The 27967-nt window shown below is 44.5% G+C and overlaps 3 protein-coding genes across 8 annotated transcripts; all 3 read right to left on the bottom strand.

Annotated features, from left to right (window-relative positions):
* Nucleotides 1-613: 613 nt before the first annotated feature.
* Nucleotides 614-13721, bottom strand: LOC133906766 (TNF receptor-associated factor homolog 1a-like). Of its 3 annotated transcripts, none has more exons than XM_062348766.1 (13): nucleotides 13428-13721; nucleotides 12526-12762; nucleotides 6494-6605; nucleotides 5407-5495; nucleotides 5247-5315; nucleotides 5037-5166; nucleotides 4745-4903; nucleotides 4297-4660; nucleotides 3762-3874; nucleotides 3310-3457; nucleotides 2609-3054; nucleotides 2400-2538; nucleotides 614-2187 (listed from the first exon to the last, which is right to left on the bottom strand). In XM_062348766.1, exons 2-13 carry the CDS (start codon nucleotides 12707-12709, stop codon nucleotides 760-762), a joined length of 3381 nt encoding a protein of 1126 aa, XP_062204750.1. In that variant the 5' UTR covers nucleotides 12710-12762; nucleotides 13428-13721; the 3' UTR covers nucleotides 614-759. The 3 variants fall into 3 exon arrangements, with proteins under 3 accessions (XP_062204750.1, XP_062204751.1, XP_062204752.1); XM_062348767.1 differs by having other exon boundaries at nucleotides 13470-13721; XM_062348768.1 differs by lacking the exon at nucleotides 13428-13721 and adding an exon at nucleotides 12908-13369.
* A 2087-nt stretch (nucleotides 13722-15808) lies between these two features.
* On the bottom strand, nucleotides 15809-20774 carry LOC133906209 (calcineurin B-like protein 2). 2 transcript variants are annotated; one of them, XM_062348030.1, is made up of 9 exons: nucleotides 20430-20774; nucleotides 20132-20338; nucleotides 19943-20025; nucleotides 19743-19802; nucleotides 18409-18517; nucleotides 18077-18129; nucleotides 17571-17651; nucleotides 16889-17001; nucleotides 15809-16202 (listed from the first exon to the last, which is right to left on the bottom strand). In XM_062348030.1, the coding sequence occupies exons 2-9, from the start codon at nucleotides 20250-20252 to the stop codon at nucleotides 16145-16147; spliced, it is 678 nt and encodes a 225-aa protein (XP_062204014.1). In that variant the 5' UTR covers nucleotides 20253-20338; nucleotides 20430-20774; the 3' UTR covers nucleotides 15809-16144. The 2 variants fall into 2 exon arrangements, with proteins under 2 accessions (XP_062204014.1, XP_062204013.1); XM_062348029.1 differs by having other exon boundaries at nucleotides 20132-20343; nucleotides 20430-20773.
* A 2350-nt stretch (nucleotides 20775-23124) lies between these two features.
* LOC133906757 (uncharacterized) lies at nucleotides 23125-25946 on the bottom strand. Of its 3 annotated transcripts, XR_009907838.1 has the most exons (5): nucleotides 25628-25946; nucleotides 24505-24871; nucleotides 24255-24409; nucleotides 23630-23812; nucleotides 23211-23414 (listed from the first exon to the last, which is right to left on the bottom strand). XR_009907838.1 is itself a non-coding variant. In XM_062348754.1 (4 exons), exons 1-4 carry the CDS (start codon nucleotides 25721-25723, stop codon nucleotides 23163-23165), a joined length of 870 nt encoding a protein of 289 aa, XP_062204738.1. In that variant the 5' UTR covers nucleotides 25724-25945; the 3' UTR covers nucleotides 23125-23162. The 3 variants fall into 3 exon arrangements, 2 of the variants coding, with proteins under 2 accessions (XP_062204738.1, XP_062204739.1); XM_062348754.1 differs by lacking the exon at nucleotides 23630-23812 and having other exon boundaries at nucleotides 23125-23414; nucleotides 25628-25945; XM_062348755.1 differs by lacking the exon at nucleotides 23630-23812 and having other exon boundaries at nucleotides 23125-23414; nucleotides 24505-24867; nucleotides 25628-25945.
* Nucleotides 25947-27967: the final 2021 nt, after the last annotated feature.

Below are 27967 nucleotides of genomic sequence, written 5' to 3'. Positions count from 1 at the left end.
ATCGGATATCTGAGAACCGATTAGCAATAAATCGGATCGGGTGATCAGACGGGCAGGAAAAATCCAGTTTGCTTTCACCTGTACCTCCGTCGCACTCGCCCAGCAACAGATCCACGGAAGAGGAAGATGAGAATGAGAAGAAAAAAAAGATAGAGCCTCTACTTCATAGCTGTGGACCGAACCAATCAGAGTGGATGATGCGCCGACGGCTCCTCGCACAATCTCCTTCAGCGTCGGCTTCCTCCGTCGCACTCGCCGAACCAACCAAAGCCAAGCAGGTCTATAGGAGGCAGGGATTATTTTGCAAAGAACCGTCCACGCTGAAGCTGACATGGACGCCACATCAACTCGGCTCGGCCATAGTCTAATTTTGACCTCGTGCGCGCCACTAAAACAAAATTTGTGACCCGTTCGATCATTTCTTCTCTGAATAACACCTCGTCAAAGAAACAAATACTAAGCACTCCTTGTCATTCCAACATCAGCTGAAGCAAACTAAACGCCGCTCTATTATTGCTAGCATGCTCATCATTTCACGATACGATGGAACAAAGTAGCCAGACTGCATAGAACTGATCACAGATTCGAACCATTGGGCAAAACTTAACTATAGGGGAAAAAAAAGATATAACTATTGAATAAGAAAACTGAGGAGCCATTCTTTATATCATTGCTACAGGGAGCTATTACAATTACACTCAGCTCAGATGCAAACAGCATGGACTACCACACATTATTACAATGCAATCGATAAATCTCTCAATGCCCATTGGCAGGGCGATAGGATGGGTATCTGCTTGCTCCATTCGCGGAACTCGGGTAATCTCGCGACTGATAGGAGTAACCACTTGCGTCTGACCCAAAATTAGGCATGGAGAGGTTGGTGCGGCTGTATGGCCACTGGCTCATCATCAAATCATCAAACTGGCCGCTGTTGGAGTATGAAGGGAGATCGAAGTGCGAATAACTCCGGTCCCTTAGCCCCCGAGGCGCACTACCCAATGGGCTATAAAACCTCGGAGGTTCCTCATCGAAGTATTGCTCAGCCTGATCAAACAGGTATGGATCACCAAACAAACCATAATCTGGTGTGCTGGCATCATTGGGCATAGAGTATTGTCGAGCAAATCCATGCTGGTGACATAGAACCCTTCTCCTGTCGCTCTGCTCCTCATCCAGCAAGTCGTTGATGATGTCTAGGTGTGGGAACTCATCACCCACCAGGCCTTGTGGTTGGTATGGGGTAAATCTTGTAGAAATTTCTGACAACAGTTGCTTGCTTCGTGATCTTCCATGCAAATTGAGCTTCTCTATCCCACTTCCGATGTTCAAACTCGATGGCGTGCAATCACTACTGTTACTGCTGCTTGCTTGCTGTGAGCTCTCTTCTCTGCACTGATACTGGTTCAGTGACTCGGGCTTAACGGTTCCAAATGTAAACCCAGGTCTCAAAGATGTTTCCTCTTTCCTAGGCAAGTTCTCTGATGACAGAATGGAAGGTTGTGATGTAAACATTGATTGTGAATGTGCAACTCCTTGCTCCGAAGAACCTGGTTGATTTGTGAAACTGCTTCCACCAACAGAACTTTTCTCCATCATGGCATTGCGATATGTCCTTGACTGGGGAATGTAGCTAGGGGCATTAGCAGAGGGTTCATTTCCCAACCGTCCAAATGCACTCATCGAACGAGAAAGAGGTGGTACATTCTGGGCTGTTGAAGTAACAGGTGCACTTTGTTTTGCTGCAGGGACTTGTGGGGCACTCAAAGGCCTTGATACTGTAATGACCTGGGTTGTAGTTGCACTGCCAACCAGGGAAATCTGTTTCTGAGCTTCAGATTTGGAGGGTGCAGGCACCTGCAGGGGTCTACTTGCAACTGGAACTGACTTCTCGTTCTGGGTCGAGGGACTGGACAGAGGTCCTTTATTTGAAACTAACTGAGCTGTTGGGGTTGAAGTGACACCTGGTGTTGAAGTGGCAGTCACAGCACCTGAAGCTTCGCTTGCACGATGATTCATACTATTGGTGCTTTCTAAAGAAATTTTTGGTTGCTGGGACAAACTAGGTTGCTTCTTAACAGGGCTCACAGAAGAAAAGGAAGACTCTGCCATTCTTAACTTGGAGGGACTCATGACATCAACATGCCGTTGTGCATGTTGCTTCTTCTGCAACACAACTTTATCATCCTGAAATGGATTAATTTTGATGTTTATTCAACCAAGTGGAACACACAAAAAAAAAAGTTTGATACAATGAAGAACACTGGAAGAGAACACTGTTATAACACGATGTTGTCGTCTTAAAATGAATAGCTCAATTAAGACATGCACATCACAAAGTAAAAGGACAACGGGCCTGCCTGCCTGTACTATCTTAGACATCCAAGAGAGACATGTACCTCAGATTCATGTCTAATGTCCTTTGAGTTGCCAGAAGCAATGCTGCTGGATCCCATTACGTCATTATGTACGGAACTGGATCCGCCTTGTGCAAATCCTGCCCATGCATCAGTATCCTTATTCCTCCGGTTGTTTCCCCTGAATCACAAAATAGCATGATAAATACCAACTGACAGTAAATTAGGGGAAAATACTCATGAAAATATACCTATTGGATGAGGATCTGACATTTGTCCAAGCACCTCCTGTATATGATCCATTCAAGATAACTGAAGGAACTGAGTCCGAGGAACAAGTTGATGAGCTGTCATCCACAAAAGAGGTCCTCTTCCCTGCTTGGTCATTTTGCACCTCACCACTTTCAGGCACAGTGGTTTGCGTTTCTGAAGCATCTGTCTCCCAATTAACAGGGCTCGATTCACGGTCTTCAATATCAACATGAAGTGTGTCTGAATTATCATCTCTGTTGTCAGATGTATCAGAAACTTCTTCAGGGTTGTCGGCATTTGAGGACATTTCTTCCGCTTGTCTTGAGAAATCATCCAGGATTATATCATCTGACGGACTGCTGTCCATAAGTATTTCCTTACTAATCATGTCAGACTTGCCATTTTTCCCTTTATTACTTTTCCGACTGTTTTTCTTCTGTTTGGCCTGGACAACAGAAATACACAACATTAAGTCCTAACAGGTACAAAGAGAATACAACAGAATAATGCCCACTTAAAATGTACAGTACAAAATAACAAAGAACAAAACACAGCAGTGAGTGAGGACCGAGGACAATACATATCTCCAATTTCACATACAAAATAAATGAAACACCCCAGAGAAGAAAGCAGGTTAAGATTTAAGAGTATAATTAATAGGATGGGGATGACATGCTTGCACTAGAAAAGGGAAATTAACCTGTTTTTTCTTGGCACGCTTTTCCTTTTCAGCAGCACTACGCTTTGCCTTAAGTTCAATTTCCGCTAGCCCAGCAGCTTCCTCTTCACGAATGAGCTCCTCTTGACGCTTCAAAGCCACCGCCTCTTGGTATGCCACTTCTATCCGGCTGTTTCAAGACTTTAAAGTAAGATGCCCATGCAAGGCCATAAGCGAAGCCGGATTTGAATTTGCAGGTTTCATCAGAAGATTTATGTTTTCCAAGCAAAAGGATTTTGAAACATGTTTATCTAAACTTGAGAAGTGCAGTGTATTGACTTTCCGCAAATGAGAAATAGCACCTATGCAGCTGTGCACAAACATATTAAAATATGCAATAAGGGTTGGGAATCAAAAAATTATGTTGCTGACTCTTGCTGTGCATTTGTGGAGAAAAATTACAATAATATATTGGCGGGTAAAACTGTTCTTGCCTGAATATATGAGCCAGGGCAAAAAGCTCCAGTGTCTTCGAACCAAGCTCTATAAGCCGTCTATCATCACGCTCAATAGAATCTTTGTTGAACTCCTCACCTGAGCTGCCATCCTATAATAAGAGTATCTGTTAGGGCTTCGTACATAGCAGTAGAATAAAATTCATGAAGACATAAATAGTAGAGGGTAACGCATTCTTCCTCTTGCCCCAGACACCAGCGCAACCTCTCTAAGACCTAAGTCATAGGACTCCTAATTTACGATCCTATTTCAAAAAAGCATTGTGTAGGAATGCTTAGTTCTTTTAGTGAAAGTAATCTGGCATTTAATATGGATAAAATCTCAAAAACTGCATGTCTATGCACAATAAAAAATGCATCTCATAAAGCAAGATGCTTCCAATGTTAACGTTAAACATGGAAAAAAAAAGCGATCAGTAATATCTAGTGAACTGCCCTAAAATAGAATTTTTTTAGGATGGATGTTACCCTAATAAACTAACTGTGCTAACTGGTCAAAGAGAAACTTGCATACCTTTGTGCGGTTCTGTGAACTTTTATCATCCTTTGTAGGCAATGGTTGATGTGGCAGTGTATCCAATGCAGCTCTTTCAAGCAAAAGTATCACATCATCGGCCAAAACAAACATATCCTGATCAATAAGCACCATTGGAGTGCTTCGGGCATCTGTCTCTGTTAGTTTGGATGTCCCCTTTTTGTTCTTGCTCTGGTATTCAAGAGCTTTCAGTCCACTATATACTGAGTCAATCACCAAGGTTGATGTAACTTCTTTCTCTATAAAAAAGTGTTTCACTAGAACTTTCAATATAATGTCAGTCTTTTCCCTTGCCATGTGTCGCCGCACACTTGGATCCATTCCTAGCCAAAATGCACTGAAACTGCAAGTTGCCAAAAACAAAAATGTTGATCTAGATTAAAAGCAGCACATAAAAACTATTGTGCCATACAGACGTTTATCTAACCTGGACCACCTCAGCTTATCCTCAATTAACCTGCTAAGCTTGCATCTTCTTTCATCAATGAAACGTCGGCAAATTTGTTCCACATTTGATAGATACACCCTAATTAGTTCCCTTCGGTACTGGCCGTCAAGGCAACGAAATGGACGGTCTGCCTTCTCCCTCAAATATTAGAATGCAGAAGCAGACATGGTTATGTAAAGTAAAAAAGATAATCCCAACTCGAAAATATTTGATGCTACCATGGAACAACAGATGAAAAATTGAAGAAGCAAGACCCACAGAAAACAGATACCTGATAACTTGAACTTGAGCTTTGATGGTAAGAACATCCTCAACAACAAAGCCATCATGCAACTTTGACAGCTCCATAAACTTTTTCCAACCCCAATCATGCTCTTTCTTCCAAAATCGATGCAGTGTATCTGAAATACTACTTTCTTTAAACTCCAAATGCAGAAGCTCTAGGCACTAGCCAAACCAGATAGTAGTTCATCAAACTCACCAGAATACTTGGATTTCTTAGGGTCTCTATTAATTACAGCTATAGTAAATTGTGCAAAGTGACTCCATCCTGAAGTAAAAGCAAACCATATTTGAAGATCATGATAGAGGAATCACGAAGTAAAGTGCGTCATATACAACGCATAGAACATTGCATCTACCTGGGAGTAGTTTATCATGGTTGGCAACACAAAGAAAGAGTGACAGGTGATTGCAAACATCACATCCTTGTGGATAAATCAAGATGTACCTGAAAATCAACCAATATCTCACAACATGATGCAGAAGAAAAAGTATGAGCCGATAAATCTAAAGCAAATAAGCTACTCACTGGTATAAGTAAGCAGCTTGAAGATACAAAATCTCGGTAAGATATTATCAAGTTCGATAAAATATATCAAATCGCAAATGAAATAACAGACAAAAAATGGCAACAATATACAGAAGTGCTCAGGTCTCAATTCTATGTGTGCATCAATATAATTGAGAAGGTAAAAGATTGTCACTTCTCTTCTTCAGTATGTAAGAAGAAATAAAAAAGCAATTTGTAAACAGGAAATGAAAAGGACACTGGATACAGTATGCACACGACTCCAGAGAAATAATTAGCTTTCAGTGAAGACAAAAGTTTTTGCATAGGGAACAAGTCAAGAGAACTGGATATCAAAAGTTCAAAACTAAGGAATATGTACTAGTACTCATGAGTTTCATTATTCATAATACAGTAGCCTTTCTTCTCCATCGCAATACAAGCTAGTACTGTTTGTTGCCCAAAAATACAGATGGCCATGGTCATGCAGAAAAACCATCACCACTTATTTGACCTGATACTGATAAGTTCAACTATTTAAGGATGCAAGGTCACTGTGATACTGATACCTGATGAAGCCATTTTCAACAATCTGCCATTCACAAGGTCATTCGTGCTCAAGCTTATAATTTATTGTCAACCTAAGCTGTTCAATCACTATTGAATGGATAGTCACCCTTCAAAATTTGCAGCTCAAATTAAACATGCGAATAGCAGATCTACTCTATGCTGCCGCAATATATTCATTTAACAACTGTTTGTGTTACCACAGTTTCTACTTACAGCTATCCTGGCAAAATCACTGCAAACTAACAGCCTAATCACATCTAGCAGGCAAGTAAGAAACCCAGATACAGCACAGTACAGACAAGTTTGTACTGGAAGAAACTATCAAAAGTAAGTGGTGAATCCAATTAATGCCCATATGAAGACCATACCACTTAAATCCGCCAACATCAAAGGAATTACTCCTTAGCTCTCTCTTGTTGATTTGGGAGAAATTATCTATTCTCCATGTAAACTTTCCATAAAGTTCAGAAGGCCTTGGGCCTATACAAGAAAATGGAATCAAGGTCAAGCAACAACTGATGCTAAAATATTTAATATGACAAAGGATTGAAATGCACATGTCACTATGAGGAAACCAATTAACTAATCAGAAACATGTAATTCAGTAGGGTATTCAAATAGCTAAGGTAGTTAGCAATCATGTCCCCTTTGCAATTACATGGCAATTTTTTTTATATAACATGTCCAACCCAGTGATTTTCACACGCAATAGCAAAGCAAAGCTTTAGTTTATGATATAACTATTAGCAATAAGCCTTAATGTGTGCAGATTTTCAGCTAGCAGATTAGGGAGAATAATAGCCAATTAAAGCAGTAATGGCTGTAGTTATTAGCTGTTTAAACCAGGAATTTCCAGCTAGCAGATTATGGAGAATAATAGCCAATTAAAGCAGTAATGGCTGTAGTTATTAGCTGATTGACCTAGGCCGTATTGTAGTGGTCAGCAGTGTATAAATAGAGAAGAAAACAGAAAAGACAACAAGCCATTGCAGAACCAAAAAATACCACTGCTGGTGTACGTGTCTTGGGTGAGTTCCTGGGCTACCTGAGAGGTTGTAGGCCTTTCAATTGGTATCAGAAGGGTGTCATGGCGGGTGAAGATGGCCCTTCTGCAGCTCCTGCGCCTGTGGTACAGCGTGTGGTGAGAGATGTCGGAGGCGCGTACCCGCTGCTCACCAAGCACAACTACACCGAGTGATCGGTGATAATGGAGGTGATGCTTGAAGCCCGCGGTCACTGGGAGGCCGTGGACAAGGGCGGCGTGGACAGGGTTGACGACAGGTTGGCAATGGAGGCCATCTTTCGCGCAGTCCCGCCGGAGATGGTCACCTCCCTTGCGAAGAAGACGGCGAAGGAGGCCTGGAACACGATCAAGACGATGCGCGTCGGCTCCGAGCGCTCTCGCAAGGCGACTGCTCAGAAGGTGTGGAAGGACTACGAGGCGATCTCCTTCCACGACGGCGAGTCAATCGACGAATTCGCCATGCGTCTCACCAGGATCGTCCACCAGTTGGAGGTACTCGGTGATCCGGTCGACGACACCAAGGTCGTGGCCAAGTACCTGCGGGTTGTCCCACCCAAGTTCGCGCAGATCGCGCTCTCCATCGAGACGCTCCTCGACATCTCAACGCTGACGATCGAGGAGGTCACGGGACGGCTCAAGGCGGTGGAGGACCGCCTTGACCCGGACCAGGTGCTGCCATCGACATTCGATGGCAAGCTGCTACTCACAGAGGAGCAGTGGCTTGCGCGCCAGAAGGAAAGACGAGCTAGCGAGGGGAGGTCGCGGTCTACCAAAGGCAACGACAAGAATCGCCGCTCCCATGGCTCGCGCAAGAAGAGCGCGGTTGATGGCAAGAACACTGTCCGCAACGACGACCGCGACGCCTGCCGCAATTGCGAGCGTACCGGTCACTGGGCTCGTGATTGCCGCCAGCCCAAGCGAGGTCAGGCGCACCTCGTGCAGGAGGACGACTACGAGCCTACGCTACTGATGGCGCAGGTCTACGCGCTGAACGACGACACAGCGCAGGCGTCGACAACAGTCCACCTCGATGAACCGCGAGCGCAGGCGTTCCTCGGCGAGGCGGACGCCGGTGAACTCCAGGAGGGCTGCTACCTCGACACCGGCGCCACCAGCCACATGACGGGCCGCAGCGACGTCTTCAACAAGCTTGATCGCGGTACAGGGAACCGTACAGTTCGGCGATGAGTCGCTCGTCGAGATCCACGGCTGCGGCACGGTGCTGTTCGCCGAGAAGAACGGCGAGCACAAGGCGCTCTCCGACGTCTACTTCATCCCGCGCTTGAAGAACAGCATCATCAACGTCAGCCAACTCGATGAGTGTGGCTCGAAGGTGCTGATCGAGGGCGGCGTGCTGTGCATCTGGGATCGCCGGCGCCATCTCATCGCCAAGGTGAATCGCAGGCGGAACCGGCTCTACATCCTACACCTCAACGTCGCGCGCCCCATCTGTCTCGCGGTGTAGCACAACGACAACTCGTGGCGCTAGCACGCCCGCTACGGCCACATCAGCTTCGACGTGCTGCACCAGCTTGGCCGCCAGGACATGGTGCGTGGTCTTCCACGGCTAGAAAACCTGGAGCAGCTCTACAACACCTGCGTGATGACGAAGCATCGCCGAGCCCCGTTCCCAGCCAAGGCAAAGTACCGCGCAGAGGACGTCCTAGACCTCATCCACGACGACCTCTACGGCCCATCACGCCGGCGACGTCAGGCGGGTGCCGCTATTTTTTGGTGTTGGTAGATGACACCAGTTGCTACATGTGGCTGGCGCTTCTCAAGCAAAAAGTGATGCTGCAGCGGCCATCACGAAGTTCCAAGCTGCTGCGGAGGTGGAGAGCGGGCACAAGCTCCGTGTTTTACGCACGGACAATGGCGGCGAGTTCACCTCCGTTAAATTCGCGCGCCACTGCGAGGACCACAACGTGCAGCGGCACTTCTCCGCGCCGTACACGCTGCAGCAAAACGACGTGGTGGAGAGGAGATGCGCCACCGCACGCGCCCTCCTGAAACAGCGGAAGATGCCCGCTGAATTTTGGGGGGAGGCTGTGACCACGGCTGTCTACCTCCTCAACCGAGCGCCGACGAAGATTCTTGACGGCGAGACGCCATTTGAGGCGTGGCACGAACGCAAGCCGACGGTAAGCTACTTGCGTACATTCGGGTGTCTTGGTTATGTAAAGGATACACGACCAGGCCTGCGGAAGCTCGACGACCGCAGCACCCCGATGGTCTTCATTAGCTATGAGGATGGCTCCAAGGCGTACCGCATGCTCGAGCCCCAGTCCCGACGCGTCGACATCTCCCGCGACGTCGTTTTTGACGAGGACGCCGGCTGGGACTTGGAGGCGATGCTGCAAGACGGTGGAACAGCCACACCTGACTTCCATGTGGAGAGTTACATCCACCCAAGCGCGTTGGCTCCGTCCGCAGGCAGCGCAGAAGGCGCTTATCCCGCTGCGCCGGCGCCCACAAGGGCGATCTCGTCGCCCACGCCCATCTTCCCCGCAGAGGCAGCCCCCACATCCGCAGGGACGGATCCAACGCCAGCCTCGCCCGTTGGCATGTCGTCCACGCCCACAGGGGCTTCTCCCGCGGCGACCTCGCTCCTAGAGTTCGTCTCTCCTCCGCCAAACGACTCCGACAGGCTGGATGCGTACCACGACTCCTCCCCTCTCCGTTACCGTCGCATCGACGACATGCTTGGAGGGTGAGAGGCACCAGGCCTTGCCAATCGCGTTGTCGATAGCGAGGAGCTGCTACTGGTCAACGAGGAGGGAGAGCAGCGCTCCTTCGCTAAAGCAGAGCACGATCCAGCATGACAGGCGGCCATGCGCGAGATGGACTCCATCGAGCAGAACGGGACATGGTCGCTGGTGGAGCTTCCTCATGGGCATCGACCTATTGGGTTGAAGTGGGTCTTCAAGCTCAAGAAGAACGAGACAAAAGCAGTGATCAAGCACAAGGCTCGCCTTGTCGCCAAGGGCTATGTGCAGCAACCGGGCATTGACTTCGATGAGGTATTCGCACCCGTTGCTCGTCTTGAGTCCGTTCGGTTGCTGCTAGCTGTCGCTGCGCAAGATGGCTGGCCGGTGCATCACATGGATGTAAAGTCGGCTTTCCTCAGCGGCAATTTGGGGGAGGTGTACGTCGCGCAGCCGCCAGGCTTCATTGTCGTTGGAGCATAACAGAAGGTGTTGCGCCTGCGGAAGGCACTCTACAGGCTGTTGGAACGAGAAGCTGCACACGACATTGCGAGCTCTCGGGTTCAAGCAGAGCACGCATGAGGCGGCGATGTACAAGCGTGGCCATGGCGACTCGTTGTTGATCCTCGGGGTCTATGTGGATGACTTGATCATCATTGGATCAACCGAGGCGGAGATCAACCGCTTCAAGGAGGAGATGAAGGCGAAGTTCAGGATGAGCGACCTTGGGTTGCTCTCCTTCTACCTTGGCATCGAGGTGCAGCAGAGTAGCAGCGGGATCACGCTGTGTCAGGCGCATTACGCCAAGCGCATCCTAGAGATGGCAGAGATGCAGGACTGCAACCTTGCGCACACCCCCATGGAGGAGCGGCTCAAGCTGAGCCATGACAACACGTTGGCGGAGGTGGACGTCACTCAGTGCTGGAGGATCATTGGAAGCCTCCGTTTTCTTGTCCACACGCGGCCGGACCTCGCTTTCAGCGTGGGTACGTGAGTCGCTTCATGGAGCGGCCTACGGAGGAACACATGGCGGCAGTGAAGAGGATCCTGCGCTATGTGGCTGGGACGTTAAGTCTCGGTTTCCACTACGGGAGGACAGCGGAGGCACGGCTTGTTGGGTACACTGACAGCGACCTTGCCAGCGATGTTGACACAAGGAGGAGTACATCCGGCGGTTTGTTCTTCTACGGCAGCAGCTTAATGAGTTTGCACGCTCTCAAGCAAAAGGTGGTGGCACTCTCGTCCTGTGAGGCGGAGTATGTTGCTGCCACTACCGCAGCCACACAGGCGCTATGGTTGGCTCGGCTGCTCAGCGACTTCAAAGGGAGGGACGCCGACACCGTCGAGCTAAAGATTGACAACAAGTCAGCCTTAGCGCTGATACAAAACCCTGTCTTCCATGAACGTAGCAAACACATCGATGTGCGCTACCACTTCATCAAGGAGTGCCGGGAAGATGGGAGGATTAGTGTTGATTTCGTCGGCACTAAAGACCAGCTCACTGACATTCAAACGAAGGCATTTGGGCGAGTCAGATTCCATGAGCTTCGTGCTAGGATTGGAATGGTCAACATCAATTCCAAGTCCACACACAAGGATTAGGGGGAGATTGTTAGCAATAAGCCTTGATGTGTGCAGATTTTCAGCTAGCAGATTAAGGAGAATAATAGCCAATTAAGCAGTAATGGTTGTAGTTATTAGCTGTTTGAATCAGGAATTTCCAGCTAGCAGATTAGGGAGAATAATAGCCAATAAAGCAGTAATGGTTGTAGTTATTAGCTGATAGACCCAGACCATATTGTAGTGGTCAGCTGTGTATAAATAGAGAAGAAAACAGAAAAGACAGCAAGCCATTGCAGCACCAAAAAATACCACTGCTAGTGTACGTATGTCTTGGGTGAGTTCTTTGGCTACCTGTGAGGCTGTAGGCCTTTCAATAACTAGAGCTACTCTAATAGCGCTAGGCGCCGTCTTTTAGAACAGTGTACCAAATGTTCTTGAACATGTTACAACTAGCTCCGGTATGACAGATGAAATAGGTGGCCACTACATTAAATGAAAAAAATAGGAAAATTTAGGTTTATGCCATTGCCTCAATTGCAGTTTTGACATTTGCCACTGCCTTTTGAATTATTATTAGGTTGCTGCCATTGGTTCACAAACTTGTTCGATTTATGCCATCACTCCCTCTATCTCAAGGAAAGGGGTGCCTGGGATTCGAACCATTGTCTTTGGTGTGGTGCCAACCTTTTTTTTGGGAAGAGCATTGGAGCACTCAACTTACATGTAACATACATATTGCAAACTTAGTTCTAAGGTCCAGGTTCAGCAAGTAACTAATTTCCCTAAGACTAATATAATCAATTCAAACAACTGTAATGACAGACTAAGCTCCCAGAAGGCAATATAATTATATAAATATCTATCATTCATCCTATTGCATAAGCAATTAATTAGACTGCGTTGAATCTGACCTGCATGGGGTAAAGAGTGCTGCAACAAATTTAGTTAAGATTCTTTGTGGAACAATTTAATAAGAATGAAGAGATCTAGTTGGTCCAGGCAAGATGGTACCATTAGAGGAAGGCATGTTAGAAAAGATCATGCTAAAAGCATTTACATAGAAGCAACAGGAAATACAAATAAATGCAACAAGAGCTATGCAACATACCGCAATCATCGTCGTCGGTGTCCGAGTAAGCTGGTGAAGTGGATGGTGTTCCATTCTCTACTTGTTCACTGGACCTCCACTCTGCTAAAGATTCCCCGGAATGGCTCTGTTGATCACTTGGCAACTCCTCAGTCGATGAGGATCTACTATCCCCAGCATTGTCCTCAATCAAAGTGCCAGCCATTATTCTATCCCCTGAAGAAGTGCAGCTGCAGTGTCACCTCGCCCTTTTCCTTCCTGCAGTAAGGAAAAACTCAAATCAAATCGAGTCTCAGCTTCAGTAGACACCAGAAATGCAAAAAGAAAAGCAAACCCAAAAGAGAGCCTAAACCTGTGGGTTCCCAAGAGAGCAAGTTCTATAGAAAGTACAACCAACTGTTACCTAGTCGTCTATCAGTAAAACTTATGCCACGGTGCACCTCGTGCTACACGGCTGCAAAACCACGCAAGGCAAGCAGGCATTGCAGAGAACAAAAGGAAATGGCAACGCTGCAATCGCATATATATTCCGGGGAATCATCAAACCAGAATACCATCCAGAACAGCGAGTTCTCCATGACATGGCATCAAGAATTCTGTCCAGATCCCAGGAAACCATTCTTAACCTGTAAAAGCTCTAATTCTCAGCTGAACTAACGACACAATAATCCTAGTGCCGCAGGAACTGTGAGCCTCCGCAGCATAAAAAAACAACTCACGAAAAGAAACTACAGCTATCTCTCGAGACCATCACGCAACGGATGAATAGCCGGAAGCCCAACCCTATCCAATCTAAGCACGCGCGAGGCGCGGACAGGCGCGCAAGAACCGTCCTTGCGCGGAACCCCCAGCGCCCCAGACCGGGAGAAACGCCATCGCCGCCGCTCAACTAGATCGGGGAGGAACCGCGCCGCAATGCTCACCTCGCCGGGAAAAAAAATCTCCCGGTTCAGCTCGGATCTGACCTCCGATCGGGGAAGCCGCCCCTCGCGTGGTGCGTGCGTCCCCCGCGGCCTGCGTGGAGATCGGGAGCCCCCTCCTCCCTCCTCGTGGTGATCGGCGGCGGCGTGCGCGTGCGCCCTAGTCGAGTCGGGGTCAGCGAGGTGTGGTGGAATGGAAGGGAGGATTTGGCTGGCACTGTTGGGGGATCGGGTTTAGGTTTAGCTCCCTTCTCTCTAGGCTAGGCTTAGCTCGCCTCCTCCGTTCTGGCTTTTGAGAGCTTTTGAGAGACAGTTAGGTCATCTCCAATCTTAAATTTTTATTTTTAAAAATATTATTACAATATTTCTTATTATTATTAAAGTATCTCTTATTTTTTTTCATCTTTAACAACTACCTATTTCATACCTTCTACTACTCTTCTCCTCCCTCCAAACCTACCGTCAGTCTCTATAAACAGTACTGCTACAGTATAGCACTAAGTCAGAGATGAATTTCCATTGCTACAGTCTACTGTAGCACTGGATACTTTCACTGTTGCAGATATCCTTATAAGGCCATTTTTAATAATAAGGGATAGCTGTTATTTTTATTTTTTATATATTTTTTTAAAAAAATATTTTTAATTTTTCATATCTAATAATATTTAAAGATATATTTTATTTTCTCTCATTCAAAAGCTACCTCTATAAGATTTTCTTCCACGTCAGTAAGATTCTCTCTTCACATCCGTTTTATCCCTACCTGACTCACTTCTCTCATCTCTGTATGCTACAATAATAAAAGCTAGCTGGTATCTATAGTCATTGGAGCTGTCTTAATGTTATATCTTGATAGTTATTTATGATCATGGTAGTTATCTACTCGTATTTTGAGAGTTGTTTATAACAATGGATATATATTTTAGTAGCTATTTAGTATAAGATGGATAGTTGTTGCACAACAAATTGGGTGGGGATGGCTATATGAAGGAAACTGAGGCTCATGTATTTGTCTCGCATGGTCCAGACAATTTAGAGGCTTCAATCATGTGTAAGCTGGAGCTGTTTAGGATGGGTACCGACAGTTTCCTTTTTCCTGTTGTGTGTGATTCGTGGTGTTACGAGACATAACGGTTACCAGAGGTAAATTGTCGAGTATTCAAGGTAGTCGTCAAGTATTATTATTGATAGATTCACTCAGTAACGCTTCCTCAAAGGTGTACAGAGCTATAAATTATGAATGTAACGTACGACGTGAATATGACAGGTAGTGGTTGTGCCATGTATATGCTACAAAACCAACATTTTTCTTTTCAACACAAGTGATATTTTCGTTTATGTTAAGTAATTCGCTCAGTAATACCTCGAAGATGTACAGAGTTATAGATTCACAATATGATAAAGTGGAGGTTGTGCCACATATATACGACAAAACTGGCATTTTTTTTCTTTCAACACGTGTGATATTTTTGTTCATGCTTAGCAATTAGCTCAGTAACGCCTCCAAGATGTATAGAGCTATATAGATTTTAAAGGTAATGTATGCTACAAATATGACTGACGGAGGTTGTGGCGCGTATATGTGAAAATTGATATATATTTTTTCAACACCTGTGATATTTCTGTTCATGTTAACACCTTGAAGATGTAGAGTGGTAGATTGTAAATATGACAATGTAAATATAACAAGCAAACATTGTGCCATATATGTACGACAAACCAATATTGTGTGTCCAACACGTGTAATATTTCTGTTCATGCTAAGAAATTCACTCGATATTAACGCCTCGAAGATGCACGTAACGCATGATCCAAATATGAAAAGTGAAGGTTGCGCCACATATATGCGACAAAACCGACGTTTGTTTTCTAGCAGGTATGATCTTTCTGTTTACGCTGGGCAGTTGCCCCCAGCAGCTAGACGTAAATACGCCATGTGTGTCTTACTTGAATTGCATATGGGCCACTTTCAATTTGCAATGATACTTATTGTGTTAGGAGATAGGTAATAAGAGACATTTATTGTATTTTCCGAGGTGTCGTAACTATCCATGGTTCTCAAGTCTAAGTAATCAAGTGGTTGACGATGCATATAGTTTTTGGAGAAAATTATACATGATGCCTGGGCATTCCTGCAAACTTCACATGTTTCAGATTTGAACTCCTCCATCTTGCTCCATTTTGTATATTTGGAACATATTATTCACCGCAACAATATAGTGATGTTTGTTGAGAGAAAAATGGTAGGTTGCTCAAGTTCATCGGTAGAATCTATCAAGACTCAACATGGCAAAAGCATGGGAGAGTCTATTTCGGAAAGCAGACCAAGTAGACACCTTAACCCCTAAAAAAAATGCCCCAGTGACTGCATTGCAAACTACAACTGAAAAACAAAATAATACCACAATTTAAATCCTTAAAATACTGTTTCTATTCTGTACAAAAGACAAAAGACAAGCTTCAGGGATCTGGATCCGGTTGCGGGCCAGCCAAAAGAACCAAAAGGAAAACTTTGGACAGATAGATCTTGTCCAAGTGCATCCAGCCATATTGCAATGAAAGAAACAAGGTTACTGACAAAAGATTCAAGTTCTCGAATCTGACATGCAACATCCTTCAGCGCACTATGATTTGTCAATCCAATGATCAAATATCGAAAACCTTATCAAAACGCCACGGGCATATCTTTTGATGTTTGATTTGAAAGAACTCCAAGAGCTTCAGTTATCATCAACTTGAGAGTGAAAGACAAAGCTTGGAAATGTAGTGGTGATGTCCCTGTTCGAATATGGCAATACACACTGGTGAGATATCTCAATAAGAAAAGACAAGGGCAATATGTGACAAACTGACGGCGTATCATATATTGACTGTGGTGGCCCAAATGAGAAATCCGAAAATAATGTACACATAATCAATTCAACGTTTTTGCATTGAAGACTAATAGCCTGATGCTTCTCGGACAAGTTATTACACGAAGTGGCTTCCCTGCCATTGAATCACTAACTCATTCAGCATATTTTCTAACTGAAACAGAAGCAATCTGGAAATACATCCACAATAAGGCTGCATAGATTTTTAAATGAGCTACAGAGAACCAAAACAGTTGCGAGCTAGCATGATGTCCTTTATGCAATTTGAATAGCACAATTTTGATTTATCGCATTTCAAGTACGTGACTCACTACATTACAATATTACATTACTTTCCTTTGCAAGATATTGACAGTTTAGCACCAAATTGAGTGCCATAAATCCTATCACTCCTTTTAATTAAAAAATACATCTTATCACGTCATTCAAGAGCAGCAGTAAACCATTCAATCATCTCAATTTCGAAGTTGCAAATGTCAAGATTGGAAAATTAAGTTTTGTGCCCGGACTTTTAAGATAAATATGGAAGAACAAAAGTATGAAAACATGACAGTTTGATAAGCAATAAGCACAGCCAAGAAGGCTTCTTACTTCAGGTACTGGAGAGTCATGTTCTTCAGCAAAGAGGGATGCCTAAGAACTAGATTGCGCCACTCTTCTTTGTCAATTCTTCCATCATGCTTTGTGTCTGCCTCCTCAAATGTCTTATGACAAGAAAAGAAAAGAAAATTTAGCAGGGGAAGTTAAAGTCAGCAAGCAACAAAATGGCAGTCTGATTATGTCTTATGCCAAACCCATTGAAGCTATCACAACAGCAGGGAGAAAGGAATAAAAAAAAAGATTATTCATTATCAAATTGATATAGCAAGTAAATATACAAAATAAGTAATAAGCACTAATACATTTTCCCAAAGGATCTAATATTCAACCAGCTTGATAACTAAAATAGGGTAGAAATAGTATGTCCAAATTAATTTGCCTACTTCTGCATCATCTCGCGGACTCAAACAAAGAAGAAAGACATCATCGGAAAATTTTGACATTGTGCCATCACATTTTAATATCTAATTGCCAGCACCCAACAAGGCCCTCATATTATTACAATGCTTGCAAATACTCTATTGAAAATGTAAAATATGATTATATGAAACAGTATCATGTAGTTGAATAGAATTAGGTGCATAGCATTCCGAGACATGAGAAATTGAGAACTGCTACATACTAGATGCTATAGCCAAATTGGATATACGATAAATGCATAACTTTAGCAAACCTTGTCAATTATGCTCTCTACAATTTCATCAGAAAGATTCATTCCTGATTCAGCAAGTGTCGCAACAACCATCTGCTTAACCTGATAGCCAAACACAATAAATTACCGAGGCAAAGACCGAAAAAGGAAATAATTCAAAGAAAAGATGACATTTCTTCGAGAGAAGATTATTTTTAAAAAGGGAAAAGAACTCAACCAAAAGACAGCAGTTCTTAAAATCTGAATGTATAACAGGTATTTTTTTTTCATTCGGTCACTTCCTTAGAAAAAAAAACAATGCAATATGCCACAAAGACAACTGAGAATTCACCTATATCTTGCTATTAACCCAACTAGCATTATCAACCTACTGCTGTTACCCCATGATGTAAATTTTAGTGATGTTACCATTTTTAAGTCCACCTCTGTACATAAAAGTTAACTCATAAGTCCTAACTTGCAAAATACTTCAACAGCAATATAACTTGCAAAACACTTCAACACCAATAGTATCCATAGTTACATACCTCTTGTCTCTCAATGAAGCCTTGTTGCTTGAGATCATATAGCCGGAATGAAACTGCAATAATGATATGAGTTTTTTTTTTTTCAGAATTTTAGCTCTAAAAAAATAGAAGTGGAAAAGCAGAAGCTCTGTGCTCTACTTTACCATAAACTCAATAAATTACTAAGAAACTGTTGATTAGACTAGGAATAGATGAACCCTTGTATATCCAAAACTTGGAAAGGTATTTCAAATAAGTTTTAAGTTGTTGTGGTGAATCGTATAATTTAGAGCTTCAATATAACTTTTATAGACGAGAACCAAATTGTCTAGTTACAAGATACCAGAACTCACAGTCAATTTTCTCATCAAGGGGAGCATTAGGATGAAATACTGAGAGAGCACGGGCAAATTCTTCAAATCCTAAAATTCCATTGTGCTTTGTGTCAAACAAATCAAATACCTACAAGGGCAGGGAAAATATCAAGGACATCATAAAATATGATATTATTAACCAAAGCAAAGAATATGGATCAACAACTATCATGCATCTATTTTTTTTCCTACACAGAACATGGTTATAAATGTCTGTAGCTTCAATTGATAGATTGATTTGAACAAAATACAAGTATCAAGTGATATGCACAAATTAGCATTTTGATATGTACACAGGAATCATGAAAGGCAAGATATTCCTACTGATATGTACAAATTCAGCTTCTGTTTAGACATACAACAACACTGTATTCACGACAAATGAGCGTGCTGAAATAAAGAAGCCACGTAAAGGTACACCGTACATGCAGTGCATGGCGCAATGCAACCATTAGGTATTGCATTGCATAAGATATAAGACATTCCAACAGATAGCAACATAGGCAAGTCATAACACAAGTTATTCGGTTAAGCAATATGTGTGTCCAACGTCCATTTAGATATACAGCTGCTATGCATTTGTGACACACATGAATGTGCTGAATTAAGGAGACTCGTAAATGTGTCGCATATCACAGCATTGGTAGGTACTATGATATCGAATAAGCACAATATGCAAGAAAAGGATCATCTCAAAATTACTGCTTCATTTTTTGGAATTAAGAGAACTCCAATATAGAGAATCTCTTGATTTGAAACAAGCATTCATGATGACTTAAATAAAGAAATGAAGATTAGGTAAAAAACCTGAAGCACAGAGCATTGTCACTTTGGCTCAAAAAAAGGTAGCAAGCAACAAAGAGGTGGGCCCAGGATTAGGCAGGCTCTGAATGGCCTACGACCCATGGGAGGCGAACCCTAAACCGAATGTACATAAAGGGTATGTATCATCCTTCCATGACTAACCCCAATGGCTGAGATCATTTAGCGAGATGATTGGCGGAAAAGCATAAGTAACTGATAATCCTTACTCAAAGCTGCTGCATTATGGAGTAGAATAGATATCCAGAGCATGCGTCAATAGGATCCTGAATAAGCAAAACTATTCCATGAAATTTCCAGGAGCCAACTGAATAACCACCTATAAGGATTCTAATGCGTTCAATCGCCCATGCAGCATTAATTACTGGGCATCCCTGATTCTCACAGATTCAGAAAATTTCTAAAGGGCGAAGCACGTAACATACCAAATATGTAACAATAACACGCAATAGCAGATAACAATCAACAATGTGCACTTAATGAAGGCTTACGCGATCTGCGAACAAGCTCTCCTTCTTGCTAGTCTTGAATAGCGCCAACTGAAACTCCTCCTGCTCAATGGTGACAAACAAGAACAACGTCTCGGCGTCAATAGTCACACACATATGCTCACAGTAGCATCTGAATGCACAGATTATACAGATTAAGATTACATACGAACTAAGCAGTGAATCAAACTCTCATCACTTACCTTGTTAATCAGCCCGTCATCGATCACAGCGCTGCTTATCTTCTTGAACAGCTCGTAGAGCGCCTCGACCTCGCTGACGCTGACTGCGGGAGAAGCACAAACAAACCCAACCCCAACCAGGCACGGGGGTCAATTCCTCGTGAGATGCAACAACGAAAGCAAGCGAACGGATAGGTGCGGCGGGCTTACAGACGGTCTCCCGCGCGAGGACCTGGGGGTCCTCGAGCCCCCGCGGCTGCTGGAGCTCAACGTCGCAGCACTTGAGAAAGACCGCGAGCAGCTGCCTCACCCCGTCCAGACACTGCACCATGATATTGCCCTCGCCGCCACCCTACACCCGCCGCCGCCGCCGCCGCCACACGCTACTCACCGCCCCATCTCACGGCCCGGCGGGTTCTATCCTGCGAGAATCGAGCACCGGATCAGTCAGGGTTCCGCGCGGAGCGGAATTGCGGGCGGGATTAGCCCCGACTCCGGAGGGGCGTACCTCGAGGGCGGTTGCGAGCGGGAGCCCGATCTCGGCGGCGGCAGCGCGGGTGGAGGAGACCGGGTGAGGTTAGGGCGCGGCGGGATCGGAGGAGGAGGAGGGGAGGGGAGGGCAATGCCAATCGCGACGGGGATGTGTCGGGCTCGCTCGTCGCTCGTCGGTGTGCGTGCGAGGCGAGGCGTATGCGGTTCGCGCTCGTGCCGCGCGTGTCGTCTCTCTCTCTCTCTCTCTCTCTCTCTCTCTCGGGCTCGGGCGGCGTGACCGTTTCGGGCTCCTCATTGGGTGGGGTGGGGTGGTGTGGGTCGTCGCCTCGCCTGCCCCACGGCGAGGGCAAGCCGCCGCTGCGGCCGAGGGGAACGGGGACGTCCGGTTGTCCAACTGCCCTGTAGTTTATCTCCTCCATTTGACGAGTCTACCCTTTGCGTTTTTCCGTAAAGGGAATTTTACGAGATTAAGCGGAGGCAAATTTTAAAATTAAGATCATCTCTAGCAGTAACTTTAAAAATTTATTCTTTATAATATTATTACAGTATTCTCTAACATAATTTATTGTTTATAATACTATTATAGTATTCTCTAACATTATTACAGCATACTTTATTTTTTTTTATCTCTAACGGTTACCATATTTCCTACCTTCCATTACTCTCCTCTTCTTAGACTCACGTGTATACTCAGGGAACAGTGATAGAGGCTCCCTTTTCTATCGGCATATTTGCCGCTGCCCACCCCCGCCTGTATTCCTGTTCACTTGGAAACCGGAGCTGTTGGAGACTGATGCCGCTGCTCCCGATTGGCAAAGGACGAATCTTTTCGTCGGCACAGGGATACAGCAATATTTGCCGTCTCCGTTGGAGTCGGCCTAACGGTGTAACTTCACTTTAGTTTCAAAGTTGCATGGGGACTGTCTTCATCTCCTTTCGGAGTGCGCCTTCACCGAGAGGGTGTGGCGTAATCTGGCGCTACAGCTGGGCCACACATCCATTCATCCTGTAAATTGCCCACAAGCTCCTCGGTGCATGAGTGGTGGATATCTATAGCTAATCGTGTTACTAACTCAAGGAAATATCTCAAATTGCTGGTCATGTTGATCAGTTGGGAGATCTAGAAGGAGAGGAATATGAGTGTTTGAGCAGAAGGAGCAATGTGTTAATGCTATTGCTCAGCGAATCAAAGACTAAGTTGAGATTTGAATATTTATCGGTGCACGTAGCGCAAGAATAGGCGTTTGGTCATCAATCCTCATCCCAATTTACACTCCTCTCATATCTAGGTGAATAGCGAAAAAATAAGTGAAGGCTTTTGGATCCGGATCTGCACCCGGATCCTAAGTTTTTTCTCTTTTTTAAAATGATTGTTCTTTGTCTGTTGGGTTTTTTCTCTTTTTTTATAACAGACAGTTCTGGTATGTTAGGTTTTTTAATAATGTTGGATGAGTAACTTCTATAAATGATGCGTGCACAGGTGCTTCCATCTCAAATAACATTTGCTGACAGGTGGCGTACACCGCCGACCACCCCTCACGCATCAGCATCGCTCCGTCTTGGTGGCTTTCGCTGTCGGAGCGTGCCACCCAGGCGAGCCGGGAGGAAAAGGGAGCCGATTCGATCCGGACCACACAACACGGATAGCCACGGCGGGCCGGGTCTCCATCAGCCATGTGGAGGAACAACAACGGCGGCGTTCATTAGGCGAGCAAATGGATCAACCTGACGTGGAGATTACTGTGATCCGAGACTTAATCGAGACCAGCCGTTTGTTTCACAGCTCCAATTCTTATTTTATGGATCGATGATCGTGAGGTATTGAGAACGTTTTGTTATAATGAATATCACCAAAACGAAATAAACAAATCTAATAGATCGTTTTTTAAAATTTAGAAGAAGCAAATGATGCAGTAGAATGCCATAATACTATCTCCACCAATGAGCCTGGTGCTCTTCAATCATGTATTCAGCACAGGCAAACCAGGTTTTGTTTTGTCCAGCAGATGCAGACTGTCAGACAGAACAGAAGTGCTCACCCGACATGCTGCCTCAACTAAAATAGAACAAAGACACCGTGGACTTCTATAAACAGGGGACGACTGCATGAGTATTCTGCCAGCCAGTGAAGCGTGCCGAGACCAAAACGGCAAGTGGAATTATTTACATAATCTTGCACTTGATGCTTCATCCACTTGGCTTCTTCCAAGATGATAAATATTGCAGGTTCCGATCCTGATTGCTTCACGAGGAGAACATGCTAGTAGCACGGATGATAACCACTAGTTGGTGCTACTAACTAGAGTTCGAACCCTGGTTCTTAAAAATAAATGTCTCGTTGTGTGTCGCTTTTAGCGTGATCCGATCCTGAATGACCGTAAAGTCACTTTCAAAAATGAGTGGTCGGCCTTCGGTGTTTTTTCTCTACCTTTAAATGCGATGCTATGGTAGGCTATCTTCCTCCATATGTCCAGTTTTTTTAGATTGCCTAATGAGCATGAACTGCACCTGACTTGGCGGGAAATATTTTCATTTGGTAATCCTTTTCATGTTGCAAAGAGAAACCCTGGTCTCTATGTGATTGCAAGTTAGCAACTTCTTTCGGAATTTGCAAATAATTCCCTTTAATCGGGTTCTCAGAAAATGAATTGTCATTTGTAATAATGTGCCGATGCGTGGAGCAAATAATTTTAGAACCTTTCTGAAATAGATAGGTTAATCGATCCTGTCTTGCATTTCACTATTTGCATCAAAAGATAAGAGCAGCTAAGACAATGGACATGGAACAAACAAGAGCTGAAAGAAACGTGATACTGGATACAAATCCTATGTGTGATTCATCTCCACAGGGTATGCGCCACGCAGCTTTCTCCAAGGGAGCGGCGTCGAGATTCTTAAGCACCCACAAACAGGAATCGGAGTGGGTTTTCTTTCTTCTGTAGCGTAGGAACAGATCTGGGCTACCAAACTCAACCATTGCATAGCCACTGGCATCAAGAGGCTACAATCAAACATCACAGTCAGCAGTCAGCTAAGAGTTTCTTCAGAAATATTCTGACATAAAGTAGCAACCAAGTAAAAGCCCACATAAAGCATATTGTTTTGACAATTGATAATTGTTTGTACCAAATATGCATATAAGAAGTTGACCATGATAGTCCTAAAATAGGACTAGATCAGAATCTGAAAACAAGTCCAGGTATTGCATACACCCACCTTCCGAAACAAATGATGGGTAAAGAAGGCAAGACCAAAAATGGCAGGGTGGGCAGCGTGGCCATTGCCAGAAAATGTTGCTTTCTACATTTCTTTTTCTTTTGTCATTATTTGGATCATCCGCCAATCTCTTCTATGCACTTTGAGCATCTCAAATGCAAGTATTCCAACTCATATTGTTCCCTAGAAAAAAAAAAATCAAATGCGCCACTAGAACTTTCCTTTCAGGATCTGAGTTGCCTGATAGAATACTGCAGAGTATGCCTTGTGTATCTGACCTTTAAATGTTTCCAAAATTCCCCAAAATATATGAACTTTTGTCTTTTATACAAGATAAGGATATGCAGTCTGGCCAAAAAAATTAACTTCAACTCAATTTAGAGAGGTAGATCCCAAAAAACACAAATGTACAATGAATAGTTATTTTCACCGCATAGTTAGTTGTATACATTCTGGTTTATATTTCTCATTTCCCTGTATCTTGGTTGACTATGCAGTTGAAGCTAAAAATTCCCAGGATATAGTTTATTGCAAGTCAAGTGCCAGTAATGTCCTTTTGCAAACAGCAGGAACCAAATAATTCAAATAGAAGGTTTGTTGCCACGGATAGTTTATAGAACCTTACCGGGTATCTAGCATGAAGAGGCAGGTCTATTTCAAGGTTACGGTTTGTTGATGTGCTTGGCCTGAGATCAACATGAATCTCAGCAGCTGACAAGTTGGACAGAGCTGAGGGTAGTTCAAGGTTGGTGTCTCCAAAAACAGCAACATCAAGAAAAACTGCAACATAGGAAAAAAGAAACTTAACTGAATGCTAAAAGAAAAGGAAGAAGGGAAAAGATAGTTGGACCGTCTATCTCAGAGTTAGATTTCACCTTTCCGCTCAACAAAATGCTGTAGCTCAAACGGATCAGCAAAGACCCCATCCGGGAGCTTTTCAATTATCACCAGATTGGCATCATAACCATCAAGGAAATTAACCATAGCATCTTGACCGTCATCAAATTTCATAGAATAGACTAAATGGCGGTGAGAACCTTCACCAACTAGTTGCCGGCGCAATTCTGAAAGCGTAGGCACTTCGACATCATCAGCAAGTCCTTTGCACAAGCCACCAGAACTACTCATTTCAGTTAAGTCACGACGCTGAGCAAGCTGGCCTGTCAAGGTATCAAGATATGCATTGCCGATGTACCTCCTAGAGCAGGGCATACAATTGATGGATTCCTGGCTGCTACCTGCCTGTGCAGTAGTACTATAATTAAAACTTACCGAAAGAAGCAAGAAACAACTCTGAACAGAGATGGAGTTAATCCAAAGTAGAGCTTACATCTCAGTTTGCAAACAACTATGCAGTATTCTACATATATGACTAAAACCACATCACCGAACCTAACAACTGGAAGTAGGGTACATCTCAATTTCCAAACAAGATACAGTTAATTACCTCATACCACCAAACTCACATAGCCAGTAAATCTAAATCTAACTTTGGATGTCTGCAAATTCCCTGCTGAGTTTAGTAACGGGACGTGCTATTGGTCAGTCGACTGAAATGGGAGGGGATTTCAGTTGACGGACCAGGCCGGTCCGATCCAGAAGGGACGCCATCCCTCTAAACCCGGGAAGCACATCCCGAGCTCGCCGGCTGCGTTCCAAATCTCATCGAACATTTCAGTCGACTGAGCAATGGGAAATGTGCGTAACTAAACTACAATATCAACGGCGAATCGACAGGCAAAACAGCGAGGAGATCCCATGATGCTTCCACTAAGCAAATTTTCAGCACTTGCATGGTTCAGAGCAATCAATCCGCATCGCTTACTTAAACCACATCATTAAACCTAACTATACAGCTAGAAACGAATGCTTTCCAAAACCCTTCCGCTAGTTCCTCAACCTACATATCAACGCGCGCCACAACCCCAGCCTCGGCAAATCCGAATCAACAACGCACCGTAAAAATTCACACGGGTCAGAGCACCCATCCCCATGTACCTGCTCAGCCGACGACGAGACGGCGGCGGCGGCGGCCACAGCAGCGCTGGAGATACAAGCTGCGGCGAGCAAGAACGACCAGCTCCCCACTGCCATAGGTCAGGAGGAGGGGGCGCCGCAACGAGTTTGTGGAGATATCGGAGGAGGGGATGGGGTGTGCGACACGCCACAGTCTTCTCACGGGCGCTGGGCGGGACCGTGGAGGTGGAGCGCCCACGCGCGGCGCGGCCGGCGTGGATCTCCTTGCGGCGGAGGGCCTGGGCTGAGGATTTTTTTAAATAATATTCTCTGTAATAGGTAAGCGGTGCCCTACCCTGCCAGTATCAGCCAGCGGACAGATACGTTCAAAATTATGATCTTACCTTCCAAACAGGATGGGGCTCATGCGAAAACCTTGGGACGAGCCCCTAACCTGGGTTGCAGGACAGATATCTTCAAAACCATGTCATATGAAAGATGCTCATCTAACCAGTTGAATCATATTTAATATTACATATTTAAGTTTTTTTTTTTTCAGATACTCTCTTTCAACGAGCAAGATCGTGGGCAAGCGTGATGGCTTAGAAAGGAAAGAATGTGCTTAGAAAGAAATTCACCAGCAGAAACAATTTGGAAAACACGAATGAGAGTGTCAAACTGAGTGTAAATCATAGTGGTAAAGTATTTATATATAGATAACATCTCACTACTAGAAGACATGAAATAAATCCAATGTGATGAGAGAAATCATCTATAAAGATAATATAATAGCTATGACCCTCTTTCGAAACGAATGGAGTCGGATCTCAAACATCATAGTGAACAATATTAAAAGGATGTTGAGACACTAACTCATTATGAGGATAAGGAAGTTGGATATGTTTACCAAACTTAAAACCCTGATAATCTAAAGACACATCTCTTGAGATAGACACTAAAAGACCCCGACGAACTAATGAAGATAGACGTGACCCACAGACACAACCAAGACGATGATGACACTGCTGGAAAGAGCCAGTAGTCGAGGAAGCAAAAAAGACCAGCGGTGGTAATGGAAGAAAGACGAAGCCAATCAAGCTCCCATAAAACGATAGGCATCATGGTGCCGAGGCCAATACCAACCAGAGCACCCATGCGACGATCCTGAACACAGGAAGAGTCAAAATCTAGAATAATGCGACAATCATGATCAGTAAGCTGACCATCGGAGATGATCTACATGGTGAGTTGGGAAACATGAGCAATAGAATGAACACAAGGAAGAAGTGCAAAGGGTGCCCTGACTAGAACAGAAAGAGAAGTACCATCAGCGGTAATGACAAGAAGAGAAACAAGAGGATGAAGCGAAGATAGATAGGAAGAATCAGAAGTCATATGAAAATGTTCTTGAGTTAAGAATCCAAGGCAAGATACCTAACTGTGTAGAAGGTAGTCTCTCAATGCCAAAAGAAGAAGTAGCAGAACCAGCAGAACATGTCGTTGAAGAGGCAGAAGTAGCAAATAGGTGGCGAAGCAGCGTCACAATCTCTTACTTATTGTTAGTCGAAGAGGTAGTTGGGGTAGAAGCACCAGAGGGACGTCGAAGATGTTTCTTCTTCCGGTAGCAGTTCGCCTCAACATAACTCTCCTTGTTGCAGTAGGTGCAGCGAGGGCAACCACCACCACCACCTGAGGAAGTTGTAGAAGGCGAAGAAGTCACACGAGGAGCAGGCAACAGTGTAGATGAAGATGCAATCATAGCAGGTGGATGAGCCGCCAACACTCAGGGAAGTGTCAACAATCTAGAACCAAGCAAACGAGTCTCCTCCGAATGCAACTCTGTAAGGGCTTGCACAAGTGTGACACGAGAATGATGTGTAAGCAGCTAGGCACGATGGTGCTCAAACTCAGGATGAAGACGAGTCAGGAACTTGTAGCATCAAAAATCTTGTTCAGCACATAGATCCAAGCAACACTGATAAGAGCAGCAACCAGCAACACAAATGGAATCCAACTAACGCCACACAATTGACATCTAAGCATAGAACACATCAATGATGGTATCACCCTGCCGAAGAGACTACTCCTGCTGAACAATAGACATATAGAGAGTACCCCCAGAAGACTCATAGTTTTGACGAAGATGAGTCCACATCCAAAAGGTAATAAAGAACTCAACAATCTCAGAAGAAAACCCGAGCTCCACACTAGCAACTAGAATAGACCTGCACAGGCAGACAACTGGTTATGGTACAACACCAAGGCATCATGGTAAGTGAAGACAACCTTATCATAAGCAATGGTGATGGTTTCAGTAGCTGTTTTATCTCCTTTGTCGCCAGGAGGCTGCACATGCTTGTCGAAGGAACAGGAAAGGCGGAC

Source organism: Phragmites australis, chromosome 23 (assembly GCF_958298935.1).
Source record: "Phragmites australis chromosome 23, lpPhrAust1.1, whole genome shotgun sequence".
NCBI lineage: Eukaryota > Viridiplantae > Streptophyta > Magnoliopsida > Poales > Poaceae > Phragmites > Phragmites australis.
Note: the sequence above shows the minus strand (reverse complement) of the source record. Positions and strands in the feature narration are given on the sequence as shown.

Coding starts and splice junctions, on each gene's coding strand:
- LOC133906209 (XM_062348030.1), bottom strand. CDS start 20,252: ATGGTGCAGTGTCTGGACGGGGTGAGGCAGCTGCTCGCGGTCTTTCTC. Junction 19,803..19,942: donor ATGACGGGCTGATTAACAAG/GTAAGTGATGAG, acceptor ACCATTGAGCAG/GAGGAGTTTCAGTTGGCGCT. Junction 17,002..17,570: donor TAGAGAGCATAATTGACAAG/GTTTGCTAAAGT, acceptor TCTTGTCATAAG/ACATTTGAGGAGGCAGACAC.
- LOC133906757 (XM_062348754.1), bottom strand. CDS start 25,723: ATGGCAGTGGGGAGCTGGTCGTTCTTGCTCGCCGCAGCTTGTATCTCC. Junction 24,410..24,504: donor GCATTTTGTTGAGCGGAAAG/GTGAAATCTAAC, acceptor CCTATGTTGCAG/TTTTTCTTGATGTTGCTGTT. Junction 23,415..24,254: donor CTCTTCATGCTAGATACCCG/GTAAGGTTCTAT, acceptor GTTTGATTGTAG/CCTCTTGATGCCAGTGGCTA.
- LOC133906766 (XM_062348766.1), bottom strand. CDS start 12,709: ATGGCTGGCACTTTGATTGAGGACAATGCTGGGGATAGTAGATCCTCA. Junction 6,606..12,525: donor CACCGACGACGATGATTGCG/GTATGTTGCATA, acceptor TTTCTTGTATAG/GCCCAAGGCCTTCTGAACTT. Junction 5,316..5,406: donor CCATGATAAACTACTCCCAG/GTAGATGCAATG, acceptor CTTTTACTTCAG/GATGGAGTCACTTTGCACAA.